Source organism: Anser brachyrhynchus, assembly GCF_964034855.1.
Source record: "Anser brachyrhynchus genome assembly, chromosome: 22".
Lineage (NCBI taxonomy): Eukaryota > Metazoa > Chordata > Aves > Anseriformes > Anatidae > Anser > Anser brachyrhynchus.
In genome coordinates this window covers 4,397,238-4,416,185 of record NC_137715.1, presented here as the reverse complement: position 1 = coordinate 4,416,185, position 18,948 = coordinate 4,397,238, and the positions used below count along the sequence as shown (strand labels likewise).

General features: G+C 57.3%; 2 protein-coding genes across 12 annotated transcripts in view; both read left to right on the top strand.

The window, feature by feature from the left end:
- The window catches only part of FAM117A (family with sequence similarity 117 member A), a 31,514-nt gene extending 19,741 nt beyond the window's left edge, over positions 1-11,773 (top strand). For 7 of the 11 annotated variants that reach the window (XM_080565363.1, XM_080565372.1, XM_080565370.1 and 4 more), the window contains 7 exons: positions 3,825-3,991; positions 7,260-7,424; positions 7,929-8,042; positions 8,389-8,523; positions 9,047-9,266; positions 9,622-9,742; positions 10,224-11,773. In XM_080565363.1, coding sequence (XP_080421489.1) covers positions 3,971-3,991; positions 7,260-7,424; positions 7,929-8,042; positions 8,389-8,523; positions 9,047-9,266; positions 9,622-9,742; positions 10,224-10,563 — 1,116 coding nt within the window. In that variant the 5' untranslated portion in view covers positions 3,825-3,970 and the 3' untranslated portion in view covers positions 10,564-11,773. The remainder of the gene's footprint in view (positions 1-3,824; positions 3,992-7,259; positions 7,425-7,928; positions 8,043-8,388; positions 8,524-9,046; positions 9,267-9,621; positions 9,743-10,223) is intronic. The other 4 variants (XM_080565365.1, XM_080565366.1, XM_080565368.1 and 1 more) reach the window with 4 other exon arrangements.
- Positions 11,774-12,228: 455 nt separating this feature from the next.
- On the top strand, positions 12,229-17,209 carry SLC35B1 (solute carrier family 35 member B1). Its single transcript, XM_080565382.1, has 9 exons — positions 12,229-12,471; positions 13,382-13,485; positions 13,783-13,913; positions 14,440-14,470; positions 14,682-14,839; positions 15,470-15,596; positions 15,960-16,066; positions 16,342-16,495; positions 16,841-17,209. The coding sequence occupies exons 1-9, from the start codon at positions 12,263-12,265 to the stop codon at positions 16,891-16,893; spliced, it is 1,074 nt and encodes a 357-aa protein (XP_080421508.1). The 5' UTR covers positions 12,229-12,262; the 3' UTR covers positions 16,894-17,209.
- Positions 17,210-18,948: the final 1,739 nt, after the last annotated feature.

Sequence of the window (18,948 nt, the reverse complement as noted above, 5' to 3'; positions counted from 1 at the left end):
GGGAGTTGAGGCCTGTTGGGCAACAACCTGTCAGGTAGCTTGATTCACCGTGATGAAACTGCAGAGGAACCGAAATGAGATCTCGGAGGGTTCCAGCGTTGAGGCTTCACTTTTGGTCTTCGTTTCAGCAGCACCTCCACTACCAGGGACTGTTCTGGAAATGCCTAGCTGAAATATTTTGGGTCCCCGGAGATGGCCTCTGTGATCCCTCCGACCAAACGCCATGGTTCAGGGTGAGGTTAGAGGAGCTGCGATTCCTCCCCTCGTACGGTTTGTTGTTAATGTCACTTGGAAGTCCTGCCCGCGTCTTTTGTCCGGTTAGGCTTTAAAATAAGAAGAGAGAAGGATGGAAGTGGGACCGGGGTGCAGTGGGGGACACGGAGCCGCAGCCAGCAGCCCGCTTCGGGGCGAGCTTTGGTTGAAAGATGTTCCTGCGGCACGGGGTGCTGCTGTGCTTTGGCAGCCCCGTGAGAAATGCGGCTCGGGCATCCGCGCTGTCCTCCTGTCCCCCAGGTCGGGAGTATCACCAGAGTGTCACCTAGCTCTGCGAAGAGCGCTGCGAGGGAAGCTGATACAGAACCCAAATAATTAGCTGTAATTCCTGGTACAATAGGGGGAAGATATTTGCATGAGTTAATTATTGACCGGGTTGCTTGGGTTCCATCTCGGCTAAACGCTTCCTGACAAATACTCTTGAAAGCTCACGTACAGCTCCTGTTTGAGCTAATAAAGTGAAAAGTGCACCCAAAACCATTTGGTATCTTTTGGTATCGCAGAATGCGAGAGGAGCCCCTTGCCTGGCAGTCAGGACAGCCCGTTGCTCTGTGGTTAGCTTTAAAGCTGATTAGATTTAAACAGGGACTATTATTTTTCATGCTTCATCACTTTAAGATAGATTTTGCGTGGACGCATTCCAAAAAAACACCCGGCTCTGAACAGCACGTCCCTGAGCTCCTAAACAGTTCTCTGATACCGAAGGGTCAGTTTCCCCAGGGTGAAATCTGCAGGGGGAAGGAAGGAAGAAAATTTTACAACTCTACAGAGAAAGCAGTAGTGGGAACATTATTTTTGCTTGCCATCATTTGTAGGTTCAGCTTTAAGTGCTGCTCATTGAACAGAGACTCTGGAAGTTTCGGGGTGGTAAATTGAAAGTAATTTCAGTCTTTTTTTACGAGTTGACTGAAGCCTGTTGTTATCTTTTTAGATACAAAGATTGGCTGGCTTAGGAGCCCGTTTAGGAAGCTCTGAGCTCCCCGACGTTGACGCGGTTGGGAAAGAGTAGGGACCCTGCAAATCCACGCCGCCAGTCCCGCGAACAAACTTGCAACCTCCCTGCTTCTAAACGCCCCCACTGCAGCGGCCTGGCTGACTTCAGGCTGCACCGAAGCCTCCTGCAGCGCTCGGGAGGCAGCCGAGTGGCTCCCGGAGATACAGCGACGGTTCCCTTATCTTCGGCGGCTCCGCTGTCACGCGGAAAGTAAAAGCGCCCCGGCCCGGCGCTTCTCAGCTGGGTGGCTGCCCTGGCCCTGGTCCAGCGCTCGCGGCCAGGTGGCAGCTGTGCAGGCTCGGTGCGGGGGGACGATAATAGCGCGGGGCTGTAAACAGGACGCTCCACCCTGCCGTGACACGGCGGCCCCGGCTCTCTGCGTGTGGGTAGCTCTGGGCGTGCTTGGAGCGTCCCGTGGGGTGGGTGCAGTCCTCACCGGGGCGGCATCCCCTCTGCTCTCTCACCCCTTCGAGCTGGGTACAGCGGCAGTGCCCCGTTTGGGCAAGGGAGGTGCCCCTGGTCACCCGGGGCCCTTTGGGGAGCTGTGGGGGTCCCTTTGGGGAGCCGTGCGGGGTGAGGAGCAGCTGCTGGTGGGGCTGGGGTGCCGTGCGCTGGCACAGCTCGGCCTGGCGGCTCCCCGGTGGCCGCAGCGTTGAGTTCTTCTGCCAGAAACCTCGTCGGGGAGAGCGGCGGGAGGGGAAGGGCCGGCTGAAGCCGTGCGTAACGGAGATGCGAGTAATGGAGTCTGTGGGGGCAAGGAGGCCCCGAAGAGGAAGCTGCAGATCCTAACGAGTTTCTAAATTAGTTAGGGGTAGCTGTCTTAGGCTGTTGCCTGTTGGAAGCAGGGAGCGTGATGCGAAATGCCAGCTGGACCCAGCACAATGAGCCTTTAATCCCGTGTGGACCTTACGAGGTGTGGCTGCGGTGCAAGCACTAATGCTCCTGCCCTCCCAGGTGCCTTTGTTCCTACCCGTTTCTCACCTACACCTCGAATTCCGCTCTCAAACTGTACGCCAGCTGATAAAAAGATGGATTTAACAGGCCGAACGTCTCAGCTGTGAGCCCACAGGGTGCCAGGCAGCGAGTGCTGAAACACCTTTGTATACAGAGGGGTTTGGCAAGCCCAGCGCGGCGCCCAGCAGCTCTGAGGCTGCTTTTAGTGTGGGTAACTCGCTGCCCGCCTGCCGTGCCCCGATTTTTGGGGAGGAAGGAGAGAACAATGTCTGTACGGAATGCACCTGGAGCAGAGCTGCTCACGGCCTTAATATCTTGCCAGGAGGCCATAGGGCTGCTTTTAATGTGCGCGGCAATTTGCATGTGTAATCAAACTGAAATGCAAACAGACCTTTCTGCTGGCTTCAACTTGCCTCTCTTTCTTGCCGCCTTTTAGGCAGCGGCGATCGCACCTCCTTGCAACCGCAGGGCTGGTGACAGGCCTGCAGGAGAGGGCAGCTGCGCTGTCTGCAGGCCTCGCGGCGGTCGCATCCACTTTGGGGCTGAGCGGGATGTGATGGAGGAGACCGGGAAGGAGCGGCGAGCTGTGCTGCGCGTTGCCACGGCCTCAGCTCGCGGAGCCGCCCGGCTCTCCGTGCTCTGCGCTGTTGGCTCGCGATGGGATCGCGTCGTTGCCTAGCCTAGTTTTATTTAGGAAGCAGCTTTGTTCGTAGCGTTTCTAGCTATGGAAGTTTGAATGGTCATCTCGTGGATCATCCCGTGGAAGCTGGGCAGCGCAGAGCTGCTGGGTAGGTGTCTGTGCTCTGCCTTCCCGGTTGGTGCTGAGCGCACGCTCCTCCTGGCGACACCAAGCCCTCGCACGGTCCGGCTGGAGATCCAGAACTGCCGACGTTCCCTTGGCCTCCTTCAGGCTGGAAGCACCGGCCTGCTTCCTTGGGGGAAACTGAGGCACGCAGCCTCCCTTTCCCTGCTGGGTCGTACCGTGGGGAGAGCCTGGCTTCTCCAACCAAGCGTCGTGCTCCCGCTGGTGAGAAATGTGGCTCTGCAGAGGGCGGAGTGGTTTTCTAGGGTGCTCGCGTAAAAGCGAGGTGGCCATGTCAAGTGTTTTGCTCAGGTGTGTAGCAGCAACCTTGACTTAGTCTGGAAGCTCTGATCGAGGGTCTCAAGCAGCCACTTCAGGGCTGCAATGAAATCTCTTGTTCTAAAGGAGCAATCTGGTGGCGATAAGAGATGAGCGCTCTGCAGTGGAGCAGAGGAGTGAGGAGGAGGGCAGCCAGGCCACCAGCCCTTGTGCGGCCCGCTGCTGAAGTGCTGTTTCTGCTGCTCCTTGTTCTGATAGCTGCCTTGGAGCAGCAAAACCGTCTGTGCTGGGCAGCGGCACGGCCTCGGCACCGAAGCTCTCGTTGTTGTGAGAGCGGGACCTCGGTGGGTACGTTGGAAGCATGGGGGCTTTGGTTTCCAAAACATAAATGGGCTTCCCCGGGCTGTACGTGCTAATTCCCTTCTGGTGGTCTTTGTGCTTGCTATGGGCTCGTTAATCGGGGCGGCTTTCGCTGGGTCTTGGCTTTGGAAGTCTTCATCTGTTCTCTTGGTCCTTGTCTAGCCAGCGTTCCCTGTGCCGCTGCTGGGGAGAAGACGTGCCGGCCCCGGCAGCCCCGCGTGCGGCGCACCTCCTCGCTGGACACCATCGTGGGCTCCTACCTGCTGGGACAGTGGCCGCGGGATGCCGAAGGAGCTTCGGCTTCGTGCATGAACGACAAAGCCACCCAGGTACGACCGCAGGCCTCCCGGGCTGTCTCTGGGCCGAGAGAGGGCTGCCGAACTGAAACGCGTGTAAGATGGGGGAGAAGAGAGAAAGCGTTAAGCCTCCCTCTGTCCAGCTGCAACTTTCTAGGAAGGCTTTTTCCCCTTTCGCTTCTCAGCTTCGATTGATTCCACTTTGGTGCAGAGCTGGAATTTCCTTGGCCTTGTTTGGAGGCAGATGGCCTCTGGCTTTCTGCTCCAGCCCTGGCTCAGCACTAGGTTTTTTTTTTTCCTGGCTTGCAGTTGTGGGCCAAGTCCTTATATAACACTCGCGGGCTGAGTGCCACACGCTGTGAGAAGGCGAGGGTGCTCCCACAGAAGGGCTCGCTAGCACGAACAACGCAGCTCTCTGCTGTAGGATGGAAAAGCTCCAGACCTCGAGGAACTCTTAGCAACCTGTAAATATTACTGTACGGCAGCAAATAGTGCTCGCCTATCTGCAGAGGTGAAAGAATTCGGCGGGATAAGAGCATCCGTTTGCTTAACAAGCCGTTTATTTAGCGCACTCAATCTGTGTTAACTTGCTGTTTGATCTTTGCTGGTCAACAATTTATAACTGGGCCGTTTGCAGGAAATTCTCAATTGGATTCCAACTTCCATTGTCCTTTTCCAGTGTGTTCTCGCCTGCTTTTGTTTCAGTTCTGGTGCCCAAGAGCACTGCCGAGGGCAGAGGGCACGCTGGAGAGGAAGGGAAAGAATTTGTTAAACTTGATTTCTGAGTTCTTTATTTCTGGGAAGCGCACTCTTCCTTTCCGTATTAAAGCAGACGGGCAGTGGTGGGAACGCTTAACCCCGGTGCTTTAGAGCTGATTAGTTTTTTGTTGCACTTGGGCCTTTTGGGGAAAAGGCTGGCGAAGTGGGGCAACTCCTCCTTCCCAGGACGGAGGTAGCACTGCCTTGGTTCTGACTGCTGAGCACGGAGCTGATCACTCCTGCAGTGAGTAGGTCAGCTGTGGGGCAGTCTTTCCCCAGCTATCTGCAAGCGTCTTGGAAACGCTGATTTCACCTTGCAACGTGCCTGTGAAAGGAGCAGAGATCCCCACACGCAGCCGCTTGTCTGCTGTTGGAAGCTGGGAATAGGGCCCTCGCTTCCAGACCGCCCTGTGCGTTAACAAAATGTTCCTCGCCGCGACCTCCAGGACTTTGCCACTCCTTCCATGCCCGCAGTTATCAACGCTGGGACTTTCTCCGCTAGCCAGTACGTGTTTACTTCCCCCCCTTGTTCAGCTACCGATCAGCTGTTTTGCAGAGCTCTGGAGATTTGCTATCGTAGGGTGGTTAAGTGAGATACGGGCGCAGGTGCTGGCTGGGGGGGGGAGGATGGCAGCCGTGTGCATGATTGGAGCTTGTGGCTTTATCTTGCTGTGCAAAGCGTTTTTCTCTCCTCTTTCTGAGGAAGCGGTTTTGCCACAGTTAGTACAAAAGGTTCTGTAATTTCCTTCTGCCTTGACAGTCTGCCTGCGAGAGGTGGGATGCACATGCACTCTCTATTTTCAGGCTTTCCTATTGCGAAGAGCATCTCTTCCTTTTTAGGCCCTCTTTCTTCGCACTGCGGTGCTCGGTGCTGCGGGTGTCACGGCAGCAGACTGCAGCGAGTGACTTCTGGCACGGGGTGTGGAAGGGTGCTGTGGCTCGGGAGGATTTTCTCCCGTGCCCTGGGCTGTTGTCAGCAGCTGGAGTTGAACTTTTCACAGACTCGCAGTCGTGTGGGACGGAGCTGGGGTCTTCTCCCGTAGGCCTTCAGCTTTCCTCCTCGGCTTCCTTCTGGACGCGATCTGCTGGGCTGTGAAGTGACACAGTGCTTTGGGAGAAACGCCAAATTCTGAGGTGTTCAGGAGAGGATACTTGAGGTAGGAAATGAGCTCAGACATGCCATGTGCTAGAACTGCGAGGCTGGAGCTTGCTGTAGGATTTCCTATGGCACCGCTATGCTCCTTGGCGCTGTCTGGGGATAGCACAGGGATGGCCGAGACTCCTCTGGGCTGCTGCAGTTCAGCAGAACGCTGCAGCAACGGTTTGGGGTTGAAGCAATTTCTTCTCAAACCCAACTGAACACTGCATCGGAGTGACATTGTGCCGTGACGTCTGCTGCTTACTGGCACTGCGAAATGGAGACCCAGGCAGCAAATAGTCGTAGCTGTGCAGAAATTGGTGTGCTCTGCTTGAGGAGGTGTGCGAGGGAGGGCTCAAATCAGCCTGGGACGCAGGAGGAGGTCAGGTTTCTGTCCAGAAGCCGCCTGCATCCCGTTACAAAAGGGAAGCCCGGTACCTCTCTAGGTGACTTGCCTCGTTCCTTTGGTTTGAACAGGCTTGAAAACATTTTGAGAGCGCCTTCTGTCATCCTCATGACTCGGTGGGGTTGTGTAAAACAGCTGCTGTTCTCGCAGCGGCCTCTGGGGAGCTCCGTTAAGCTGCTCGGAGAGGAACCGTTCTCAGGCCCTTGCACCTCCTGGCAGCCTCTCGCCGCGGCCGCAGGAGGGAAGCGTTGTCCAAAGCCTCCCCCAGAAATGGCAGGCGGCAGTGACGCGGGGTGAACGTTGCGTGAAGCACCGAGCGTGTTGAGGAAAAAATGATGGTCGGTCTTGAAAGCGCTGCGCCTTGGGACCGTTCTGGTCCTGGAGGCTGCGCTGCAAGGGCTGAGTTCACTGGAAGGAAGTTCACACCCTTCGCTGATCAGATGAACGGCCCAGTTTCCACTGAGGTTCAAAATGGAGCTGCTTGGAAAAGAGCCGCGCAACGTGCTGCCGGGGCTGTTCCCGCACGCGGAGAGAGGCGGCTGCGAGCTGCCGGCCCCGCAGCCGGGCTCTCCCAGCGAGCCTGCAGGCCCACCTCTGGCTTTTGTTACGCCTCCGAACTCTGCTGTGGGAGCCGGAGGTCTCCGAAGCGAGCGGTCGGTGCGTTCTCACTGTTGGGTGAGGCTTTTCCTCTGGGTAACGCTGCCTCGTGCGGCGGGTGCCTGAAACCCAACGTCGTGGGGTGTCGGAGCGGTGCGCGGGGCGGTTGTGGTTGTTCCTCCGGGGCGACGGCTTGGTGAGCTTTATCTCGCCAGGTATTTGCGGTGCTGAAGCCGCAGACTGCTGGGCAGGTCTCTCCCCCGGAGGTCTGTGAGGTCCAGGTTCCCAACAGGCACGCGTCGGGTCAAAATGCCAAGGTTTTGGCGAACGCCCGGGTATTAACGGGGGAAGGCTGGAGCAGGGCTGTGAAGGGGCAGCAGTTGATGACTTTCGTTCTCTAGGACTCTACCACAAGTGTCCAGCGCAGTCAATGTCGTGATTGTTCTCAGCAATGTTTCTCCTCGCTTCAGACTCCGGTGTCCTGGCATGACGCGGAAGTGGGGAAAGCCAGCTCCAGTTCGCACAAGCGTTCTGCTTCTTGGGGTAGCACAGATCACCGCAGAGAGGTAACAGAGACCGCTCCCAACACTTCAGCAAGATCTGCGTTAGTCCTTAACGTACAGGAGGCTCCTGCTTGCGTGGGAGGGCAGTGGGAGGACAGGGTTATCCTGCTGGAGGTGAGACGTCAGCCCCTGTTCTCATCGCTAATGCTCTGTGATGCGACGAGAGGCCGACCTTGCAGGCAGCTGTAGGAAAAGAAGCTCAGTGCGTTGCTCGGAGGTGGCGCGGTGTGCGAGGGGTCTGGCCCCGCAGGTGGAGGATAACCCAGCTCCACCAGCGGGACGGCACCGGGCACAGCACAGGGGGGAGTCGGTGACGAGGCCTTGCACGTGCTCCTGCTCCGTCCCCTGGGAGGTGGCCAGAGCCGCTCGTGGCGTGATTGAAGCTGGCTCAGTTTTGGCACTTCCTCTAGGGTTGAAGGAGAGGGGGAGGAGAGAGATGAGGCACGACCCTTTTTGGTGGAGGTGCATTGGCTTGCCTGGTTCTGTAGCTGAAACTTTGTTTGCTAGATTGCCAAACTGAAGCAACAGCTCCAGCGAACAAAGCTAAATGGCAGAAGTGGCAAAGAAAAGGAGAAGAGCTCCCCGCTGCAGGGGGACCACGCTGTCCTCGGATCACTCAGGGTACGTCCACGTCTCCCTCTGCTCTGCTGTCACGGTGCGTCCTGGCGAGGCAGAGAGCGCGCTCCTGCTGGCAGGCGTCCAAATCCTTCTCAGAATTTTACTCTGGTTTCTGAGAAAGGAGAAATTTATTTTTTTTTTTTCCTCCTCTTCTTCCCCCACCTCTTCAACGTGTCCCCGTGCTTTGATCTGCAGTTAGTGAGTTTACACGGCTCTTCTGTCAGTCCTCTCTGGGCAGCTGCCTGGAGGGCTCTGGCTGAGCACTGGAGTGCTGTGGAACAGGATGGAACTGGGAAACGGCTCAGTTTGTGCAGACGCAACTAATGTCTCTGGCTCTGGGTTGTTGCAGGACTCTCCTTCAGGCTTCCTTTCTTCATCTGCTATTCTGAGGCTCAGCCCCTGCTTGCATAGGAGCCTGGAAGGGCTAAACCAGGAACTGGAGGAGGTGTTTGTGAAGGAACAGGGAGATGAAGAGCTTTTGAGGGTGAGTGAAGGTCACGAGATTGCCCTGAATCTCCTGGGTGGTCTCCGAAATCCTTTCCTCCACGGACACTCGCTGCCTGTATCTGTTTCTTGGCCGTGGGGACAGGCTCTGTGTCTGGCTTCGTTTTGTTCTAGGCATGTAAATGTCTGAGTTGTGCCAAGTGGCTGCTGGCTTCCCTCTTAAAAACTCGCTGGTGCTACGAGAGATGAGCCAGCGGTTATCTTGGAGTAGATGGCGCCTCGCTGACAGCATCAAGGTGCTGTCGCAGGCTGGCATCCGGAGGCTGTTTTGTGCTGTGCGGGGGTGGGAGGGGACCCCAGACAGTTTGTGAGCCCTTAAGCATGTTACGAAGGGTCTCTGTCCTGCTGCTTTGCCGACGGCTGCCTCGCTCCCTGAGGTGGAAGCCGTCCCTCTGTTGGGCTCCAGCACCCCAAGCAGCTGCTACCTGTGGCTGCAGCTCCTGCTGCACCTTTCCGCTGCTGAAAGGGTTTCTTGCTCTGCTGAGGCTTTGTTTCTTCCCTAGATTTTGGATGTCCCAGATGGCCACAGGGCACCAGCGCCTGCCCGGAGAGGCTCTGGAGACACAGCCCTGACTCTGGAGCCCAGCAGCGGCAGCTGCAGCAGCCTCTCGCTTTCTCCTTCCCCTTCTGTGCCTCTCCGCCTTTCTCCGCACACGCCGGGGAGGCTGGCGGCGGAAGAGCTCTCTGCTGCGGATGAGGTGCAGCCAGATCCAAAGGAGAAAGGTAAGCGCCGAAAGTCCAGGGGCTGGCATGTCGGGGGGACACAAAAGGGGCCTGCGCCGTGGTAGCCGCGCTGCTGTGGCTCCAGCTTGGTCTCTGCACGTGAGATGGGAGCGGGTCTCAGCCGGTTTGAAGAGCAGAGGGCCTGGAAAGCTCAAGCCATTGCCCTCCAAGTGGGTGGTATCCTGTACGGGGTGGAGGGTGTGAGCTGGGAACCCCACGGATAAAACGCTGCAGCTTTAGGGTATGGTTGTAGCCGACAGGCACGGGGTTTAGAAGAGCATGCCCGGGGTTGGCTTAAACTGCTGCTGGATTCTTTGAAAAATGTCTCCAAAAAGTATTTCTTCTTCCCTGCTAGAGGAGGGCAGCCCGTCTCCAGTCCTGGCCTTTGCTTCTTCTCCTCGGCCCAACCACAGCTACATGTTTAAACGGGAACCTCCCGAGGGATGCGAGAAAGTCCGTGCCTTTGAAGAAACCTCGTGAGTATGAGGAGCTGTGGGCAGCAGGGAGCTCACGTGAGGCTGCTGCTGGGGCGGGGGCAGCTGGGGCTTCTGGGGCTGCCACTGTTATCCCCTGCCCTGTGCTAAAAGTGGGAAATGGTCTCTAAGAAAACATTTGCCCAACAAAACCGTGGCTGCTCAGCTCCTGGCGGAGGAGCTGGAAGCGGAATCGCCAACCCCGAGACACTCGGGGGGATCTTGAGATTCCGTGCCCTTCCTGGCCAGCGGTTTGTTCTCGGCACAGCCTCTTGAGGCGGCTCACCTAGAGATAACCGTGCTTTCGGGACAAAACGGGCTTTTGGTGCCGCTCTGTGCATGAGCAGCAGTCCTCACAGCACAGTCAACTGAGGTTTTAGTCAGCTCTTTGAAGAGCTCGTGGTTCCAGGTGCATTCCCTGCAGCCGCGGGCAGCTCGCTGCTCTGGGGATCCCGTTCCTGATCGCATCCCGTTCCTCCCTCAGCTCCCCCGGCCCCGAGCAGAGCTTCCAGCCTTCCTGCCCGGATAAGAACAAAGTGCACTTCAACCCCACCGGCTCTGCCTTCTGCCCCGTCAGCCTGGTGAAGCCTCTCTTCCCCAACGTGGGCTTCCTCTTCAGGGGCTTCCCGGCATCTTCCAGCCCTGGCGCGGGCCCCTTTGCACCCTGCCAGCCCACGGCCCCCTCCCCGTTCCTCGGGGTGCGGAAGGACGCTGCGGTCGACGGCTTCAGTGACGTCTCCAAGGCGCCTGCGCTGAATTACGAACACTGGAAGCGCGGCCAGCCGGAGGAGAGCGTCGTCTTCCACAGCTCCCTGGTGGTGTGAAGCCCAGGGGAAGGTAAGCCAGCGGCAGCAGCTCTGGCTCCTCCGTGCGCCTCGGCCAGCCTGTGGAGACAAAGTGCCTTGAAGGTGGGACTTGCGAGCCACGAGGCAGCCCCGGGATTGAGAAACCACAGCGGGCTTCCTCCGAGGACGGTAGGAACTGCGAAGTATCGCCTGCCACGGGCCTCCTCGCTGCGAGAGGGGCTCGTTTCTCCAAGCCTCCCCCGTTCGAAGCACTTTCCTGCGTTGAATTGTCGTCGTTTTCCTGTGTGATTGTTCCGCCGGTGAAGAGCAGCGCCCGGCAGAGGCAAACCCGTGCTCCCCGGGCTCCCAACGCAGCCGAGCCAGGGTGGATTCAGGTGAAGCCTCCCAGCACTTCTCCCCCCACCGCGGCCGGCTGCCACCTGCTGAACCCTGCAGAGGGGGAAGGGGGGAGAAGGGGCTCGGAGGGCGGCTGCCCCCGGACGTGGGGAGCAGGAGCTGATGCTCGCCTGCGCAAGCCCATCGGCTCCTCGCGTGGTGCAGGGAGCGCTGGAGAGCGGCGCATCCCTGCCCCTGCCTCCCTGGTTCCCTTCACCCCGTGAAACGAGCCCGAAGGGGTAAAGGGAAGAAGCTTTAAGGAGCCTCGAGGAAAAACTGTGCCGGAAGGGAAGGGCGCAGGTGCCTGAACGCTGCCTTCCGGCGGGGCTGTGCTGGGGAAAATTGCCTTACGGGGGGGAAGGGGATGTGTTGCTGCCCTGGGGTTGTGTCCCCTGGCCCTCCTGCGGGGGGGCAGAGGTGGTTGTGGGGTCTTGGCGCTGCGGGAAGAGGGGATGGAAGCGAGAACCAGCAGTGTCCGGGGGGTGGGGGGCACAAACCCTTGCTGCTCACCAGCCACGGGCCCGGGTGGGGTCAGGACCCCCCCACCCCATGGGGACCCTGCTCCCGGAGCCTCAGCAGTGTGAGGGTGTGGGGTGTGGTGGGGGTGCCGGGGGGCTCGGGGCTGCAGCGAGGCCGCCCCTCCTGTGCCCGTTCTCGGTTCCGCCCGAAGCCGGCGCTGTTTTGACCCGTTCTGACTCTTTTTGACTCTTTTTGGCTCTTTCCCCAGCCGTTTGTGTTTTGTGCCGGGAGCCCCGAGGAGGAGCCTGGCGTCGGGCGCTGGCTGCAGCTCGGGTTTGCGTTGCAGACGCTGGCGCTGCCAATTCTAAAAAGGAGAAAATAAATAAAAATAAAGGATTTCGGGCAGCCCCGGCTCCTCTTTTCTTTTCGAAGTTTCGGGCTCGGAGCCGCCCCCACCCCCGGCCCGTTTTGGGGAGGGGAGGGGGGAGCGCGCTGAGCCCCCGCCGCGCATGCGCAGCCCCCGCTCGAGTCTCTCAGGCGACCGCGGCAACGCCGAGCGGGCCCCGCCTCGCGGCCAATCCCCGCGCTCCACATCTGGCGGCGTCACCGCCGGGGCCGCGCTCGCTGAAGGCCCCCGAGCGGGGGCTGCCCGCCGCGCCGCCTGTCCCCGGGGGCTCCCCGCAGCCCTCCCCGTGCCCCAACGGCGGCGGCCGCGGCCCCGGTGCGGGGCTCGGAGCCTTCGGGAGCTCCCCCCGGAGCCGGCCCCGCTCGCTTCCCGCCGCCCTTCCCTTCCCTCCTCCCCCCCGGCGGGACCGGCAGCGCGGCGGGCAGGCGCGGCCGAGCCGGGCGGGTCCTCGGCGGCGGGCGGGCGCGGGCCGGGCCTATGAGGGCGCCCGCTCCGCCGCCGCCGCCGGGCGCGCTGCGGGATGTGGCGCTGGAGCTGGGCCCGGCGCTGAGCGGCCCACCCGGCACCGGCACCGCCATGGGAGCGTCCGCGGGCGGCCCCGCGCTGCCCGAGCGCCTCCGGCTGCCCGTCTGCTTCCTGGGGGTCTTCGCCTGCTACTTCTACTACGGCATCCTGCAGGAGAGCATGTCAGCGGGGGGGGAGCACCGGGGAGGGGGGCTCGGAGGCGGGGGGGTCCCGGTGCCGGGGGGGCGGTCCCGACCCTGGGGGTCTGCGGGGCCGGGGGAGGGGGGCCCGGCCCCGGAGCTCCCTGGCCCCGGGAGGGGGCTCGGAAGCGGGAAAAGTCTTGGTCCCGGTCCCGGTCCCGGTCTGGGGCGGGTCCCGACCCTGGGGGTCTCGGGCCTGAGGGAGGGGGGCCCGGCCCTGAATGTCCCCGGAACCGGGGGGAGCTTGGAGCCGGGGGGTCCCGGTCCTGGCCCTGGTCCTGGCTCCGGAGGGGGGGGGGGGGGGGTCCCGATCTTGGGGGGTCTTGGGCCCGAGCGGGGAGGGTCCCGGCTCTGGAGGTGTTGGCCCCGGGAGGGGGGTCTCGGGCCCGGGGAAGGTCCCGGCCCCGGGGGGGACCCCGACCTTGGGGGGTCTCGGGTCTGAGCGGGGGGGTCCCGGCTCTGGAGGTCTTGGCCTCCGGCAGGGGGTTTCGGGCCCGGGGAAGGTCCCGGCCCCGAGGCGGGGGGGGGGGGGGGTCCGGTCCCAGGGGGGTCCCGATCTCGGGGGTGTCCTGGCCCCGGGGGTTCTCAGCTGTGGGGGTCCTGGTCCCGAGGGAGACGGGGGGGGTCTCGGGACCGGGGAAGGGAATTCCAGCCGCGGGGGAAGGGAGGTCCCGGGGGAGAGAGGGGTCTTAGGGCCTGGGCGGGGGCTGTGGCCTGGGGGGGGCTCCAGGCCCTGCGGTTCCCGGTCTTAGGGGTGGGGAGGGGGGCCTGGCCCTGGTTTTCCCGGCCCCGGGGGCGTTTCTCGGCCCCGGGGGGGTCCCTTGGCCACGTCCCGCGGGGCCGTTCCAGGCTGGGGGCGCCCGCCGCCACCTCACCGCGTCCCGTCCTGCAGCACCCGGGGCAGGTACGGCGAGGGCGCCCAGCAGGAGAGGTTCACGTACGCCCTGAGCCTGGTGTTCATCCAGTGCGTGATCAACGCCGCCTTCGCCAAGCTCCGTGAGTCGGGCCTGGGGGCAGCGGGATGCGCTCGGGGAGCCGCAGGTCCGGGTCGGGGCGTGCGGGGCTCCCTCGGGCCGTGAGCCCGGCTGCGAGCCGCTTGGCTGGGTTAACGCGGGAATTTTGGGGTGGATGGGGATGGGGATGGGATGGGGGCCTTCTGTGCTCTGGCACGGTCAGGGTCGGCTGCCCCTCGTGCGGCTCTGGCACCTTTAAAATGCTTCCAGCTGCTGGGGGCTGCTCGCAGCTCTTCTGACTTCCTCCTCCTCCTCCTCCTCCTCCCCCTCTCCCTTCCAGTGATCCGTTTTTTCGACTCCGTCAAAGTGGACCGGACGCAGAGCTGGCTCTATGCCGCTTGCTCGCTCTCCTATCTGGGCGCGATGGTTTCCAGCAACTCGGCCCTGCAGTTTGTCAACTACCCGACTCAGGTGACGCGGGGCAGGCTCTGGGGGACGAGGAGGAGGTGTGAAATGGGGGCATCTTGTCACGATTACCCCCCAGAGCTTGGGGTGGCCCAGAACCGGCCCCCAGGCTGAGGAAGCGACCGCCCCAAAGAGCAGCTGGGAGGGGAAATGTCACGGAGGGAGCTTTCGGGTGGCTTTTTGACGCTCCGTTTCTCGCAGCTCACGTCCCGGGACTGTCTCGCTCTGTTCCAGGCAGTGCTGCGTGGTGTAGGGAGGTGCTGAGAGAGCTCGGGCTGATCCAGGAGGGGAGAACGATTTGTAGAAAACGTGGAGTTTGTTAGCTGGGAGGTGGCGGTAACGTTTGAGGGCTTGAGACAGTTTCCGGAACTCGTGCCGTTAATTTAACCGTTGTTCAGGGGTAGGGGTTTCGTTGTTCTTTTTAAGGCTCTGGGTGCTCTGTGTCAGGGTGGTCACCTCGTGTTGCCGCGATTGCTTTTGTTGCAGGCAGGCGATGGGCGTGCAGATGGTTTATCTGTTCTTTCTTTTCTAGGTCCTGGGCAAATCCTGTAAGCCCATTCCAGGTAAGCAAATTTAACGCTTGTTTGTGTACATTCGTGTAGATTTCTCGTGCCCTCAACTAGTCCGAGGAGCTCAGCTGTAAAAACAGAGCGTCCTTTTCTGTCTGCTGCGTTGCCAGAAGGGCAAGCGGTGTTCTATCTCTCCGTTGTTGTGTTAAAATTCAATTCCCGTGAGAGGGTTTTGGGAGCAGTTTGTGATTTTGCTTCCTTGCAGTCATGCTTTTAGGAGTGACTTTGCTGCGGAAGAAGTATCCTCTGGCCAAGTACCTCTGCGTCCTCCTGATAGTCACAGGCGTGGCCCTGTTTATGTATAAACCCAAAAAGGGGGCTGGAGGCGATGACCACATCTTTGGCTACGGAGAGCTCCTGCTGGTGAGTACTGCCGGAGTACAAACAACCCCGAGGCCGTGCTGTGGCAGGTCCGAGGAGGAACGAGCAGTTACAGTGCGGGTCCTGCCCCGTTCTGCGTGCAGCAGGCATGCCCTAAAGCTGGTGTGAGAGCAATTCCATGGGGCTGACCCCTCACTGAGTTTGGAGGGTGCGCTCTAAAACTGTGGCGTGAGATCCACGCATGAGTACACGCACGGCCTTCTTTGCACATGTTTTGAGGCCACGGAATTGGTATTTAATAAGTGATTGGGATGCCTTAAAAAAAAAAAAAAGGGGGTGCTGAAGGTGTTCCCCATATAGAAGGTTTGCTTTGCTTTGCTCATCTCCCCGTCTCCTGGTGACAGGACGAGGGGGAATGGGCTAAAGTTGCGCCAGGGGAGGTTTAGGTTGGATGTTAGGAAGAACTTCTTTACTGAAAGGGTTGTTAGGCATTGGAATGGGCTGCCCAGGGAGGTGGTTGAGTCACCATCCCTGGAGGTCTTTAAAAGACGTTTAGATGTAGCCCTTAGTGATATGGTTTAGTGGAGGACTTGTTAGCGTTAGGGCAGAGATTGGACTAGGTGATCTTGGAGGTCTCTTCCAACCTAGACGATTCTGTGATTCTTTTCTCAGCTGCTGTCGCTGACCTTGGACGGGCTGACGGGGGTGTCGCAGGACCACATGAGAGCTCACTACCAAACGGGTTCCAATCACATGATGCTGAACGTGAACCTGTGGTCCACCCTGTTCCTGGGAGCTGGTGAGGAATGCCCCGGACAAAGCACAGCCACGCGTCCACGAGGCGCTCCGGGACACCCCGCGGGAAGGGACGCCGCGTCCTGCTCCGGAAGGGGGCTAGAGCCCATTTTGCAAAACACCTCTAGTTTTTGTTTGTGTGTTAAATCAGCGTCTGGGCGTTCACTGCAGCTCTTCTAATGCCCGCTAGAGGACAGCGCCTCACGCGCGGGTCATCTCCCCAGAACTTTCACTTCTGAAAAGTCCTCCCTGCAGCTGGCTCCTGCTGGGTTTTGAATATAAGCCGAAATTATACTTTGCAGGCAGTGGCTGCTTGGGCTGTCTCTGGGCTAATAATTCATTCTTCTCATCTTGATCTTTCTTGCAGGGATTCTGTTCACCGGAGAGCTCTGGGAGTTCTTGAGTTTTACCGAGCGCTACCCCAGCATCATTTACAATATCCTGCTGTTTGGCCTGACAAGTGCACTGGGTCAGGTAAATGCGCTTCCCTTCTGCAGCCTTCACTGGGTTTGTTTGCGCAGCTGGGGGATGGCAGAGTAAGGTTGCCTCGCTTTTTGTTGCTGTGGTTATTGCTTACTTTCCAAACAGGCTGCCTTCGGAATAAAATTGGTTTAGGGTTATATGCAAGCAAGCAGGAGTTGAAATATTTTCTCTTGGCTCTGGCTCTCTGTGGCTTTTCATCTGAAATTGTGGTCTGTGTTGTATTTTTTCCAGCCAGAGTGACAAAAGGCATCTCTTTGTTTTTACAGAGTTTTATTTTCATGACTGTGGTGTACTTTGGACCCCTGACTTGTTCCATCATCACCACAACGCGCAAGTTCTTCACCATTTTAGCATCTGTCATTCTCTTTGCCAATCCCATCAGTACAATGCAATGGGTGGGGACGGTCCTGGTGTTCTTGGGTAAGTCTGGAAGGCAAACATCCGAAGTCTGTCCTCTGTTAACTTAAATAGAGAGAACATGCAGCGAGGGGAGAGCTAACAAAAGGTGCTGGTCAAAAAATGTAATGGCATTGAAGCCTGCTGGTGGAAAACGTGCTAGTCGGAGAGCAGGAAAAGAGGGGATGATTTCTGACAGATCTGTTCAGTCTTTTTTTTTTTCCCCCCACACCTGATGAGTCCCTGCCACTAAGTGACCGTTAGGAAGTTGGTGCTGTGGAGCTGATTTTTCACGTAGCTCCTCGTGTAACATTTGTTTAAAGGATGTCAAGAAATTTGCCATGCACATGAATTATTTTCCCTTTGCAGGCCTTGGACTTGATGCCAAATTTGGAAAGGGAGTAAAGAAGACGTCACATTGAGGAGATGGTTGATCTCTGCAGTTGGAATGAACTTTTAATTTATTGTCTTGTACCTCAAAATCTGTTATGAAACTGGACTCAGGATAGGTAATTAGAAGGGGAATGTTTGGATTTTTGGATTTTTTTTGTTTGTTTGTTTTAGTTTTTTAATTTTGAATTGTCTTTAAGTGTAATACTTCAGTTTTAACTGTAATCAAACATTTATTTTTTTTTTCTGTAATCAAAGCTGCATTACTAGATCCTAGCAGCAGGATGAAATTCTTGCCTTAACAGGAAAAAACAAATCCATATCTTTATTAAAGAAAAGGAGACAATGGCCACTTTTCCGGAACTTTAATTTCAGTACCATAGGCTAACCTTGGGGATGAAGAGCACACCTGTCTCCGAGGAGAGAGGTGGTCTTAGAATTAGGTTAGCTCTTTGGTGCAGCCTGGAAAGATCCCTGGATTAAATGCCTGTGTAGAAGAGAAGCCCCTCTTCTGATCGTATGATTTTTTTTTTTCATAATTGCATTGTTGGAGCAGCCAGACATTCTTCCATTAACAGAATATGTGTAAACATCGAGTTGCATTACATTCTTTATCCGAGCCCTTCTAAAACAGAAGCAACTCTTGGCGTACGTAAAAGTTTACAGGAAACCCGTTTAACCGCTGGGGCTGAAATTAATTCTTTTCATCCCCCCCTGCTGATGAAGGAACAGGACCCTCTGCTGCTCAAACCATGCCAAGGTTGTGCGACAACGGCTTCAAAATGTTGAAAGGACCCTTGTTAATTAACCACCATCACGGTGAGCTTGCGAACACCCGCTCCTGAGCACAGGCTAGGTCCCCGGTGTCGTAGGGGGAGGAGTTGTTATCATAATGATGCCTTCAGAGTTGGAGAGCAAAATTCTCCAAAGAACGAACTTTACACATGAAAGCACGTTTCTACCAGCTGTCGCTTGGTCTCCATCTGTTCGGTGGCTTTGGCCTTTTGCCCCTCCAGATGGGATCTTGATCTCTTTCTTGAGCGGCTGTTGTAAGGCTCCTTTTCTAGCCCCTGCTGTCCTTGCCCCTTCAGTGTTTCTTACAACTTTTTTGGCATCAAATTTGGTTTTCATTTAATCCGTCTTGCTATCCTATAGCTCTACGCAAACAGCACGTTTCTTGCGAAATTAAACCCGAGGATATTAAAGGGTTTTACTCTGTCACCTTCACTTCTTTATTAACTTGCATTGCCTTAAAGGTCAAGTGATAAGTAGCAAACAAACATGTTCTCAGTAGTAGAGAATCCTGAAGTAAAAGCTTCCGTGGCTTAAGTCCATGCGTACTGCCTGATGAACACCATGTGCTGGCATCTGCTACTGTACGAAGATTCCAGCTTCCCTGAAGATTTGTCCTTCACAGTATTTCTAAGGTAATGAATGCTATTTACATTTTATAAAAGGGAGCAGAGAAATTGAATGCCTTGTTCACGAACGCTGTGTCATAGATAGGAATTAACTGTCTCCCGTGTCTTAATCATAAAACGATCTTCTTTTCTGTTTGTAGGACTTGGTGGGATAGAGGGGTGTATCTTAAATTTAACCAATTCTCAAACTCAGTAACCAAAATCAGCAGAAATATTCTGTTAGTTTTACAGACTTGTTTTACCTCCTGTTGAATTAACGTAGGAATAGATCCCCTGTCGCTGTGCAAATGCAAACACCTGAAAAACGCACTATAAATCACTCCCCCAGCCATCTACCTCCGTGTGATCATCACGAAAACTCTGTTCAGAAATACCATCCGTTAAGTCACGGCTGTTCCAAACCGCAGCTTTGCTCTAGAGCACACGCTCCAAATAAAATGGATTCATTCTGGTTTGATTCCACAGAAGTAGACTTGCTTGTTAGCGGTAATTCTTTAGTGCCCAAAGCTCTTAAGAAAGTGGATGATCAGAAATTGAGGGACTGAGATCGCAGCAGCCTTTTTCTGTTATCAGTGATCTTTCTTTACAGCATCCCAAGCCAAGTTGCCTCTTGAGGACTGGGCAGGAGGAGGTAACTTCCAAGCTAGTTCTGGGCTAGGAAGACTG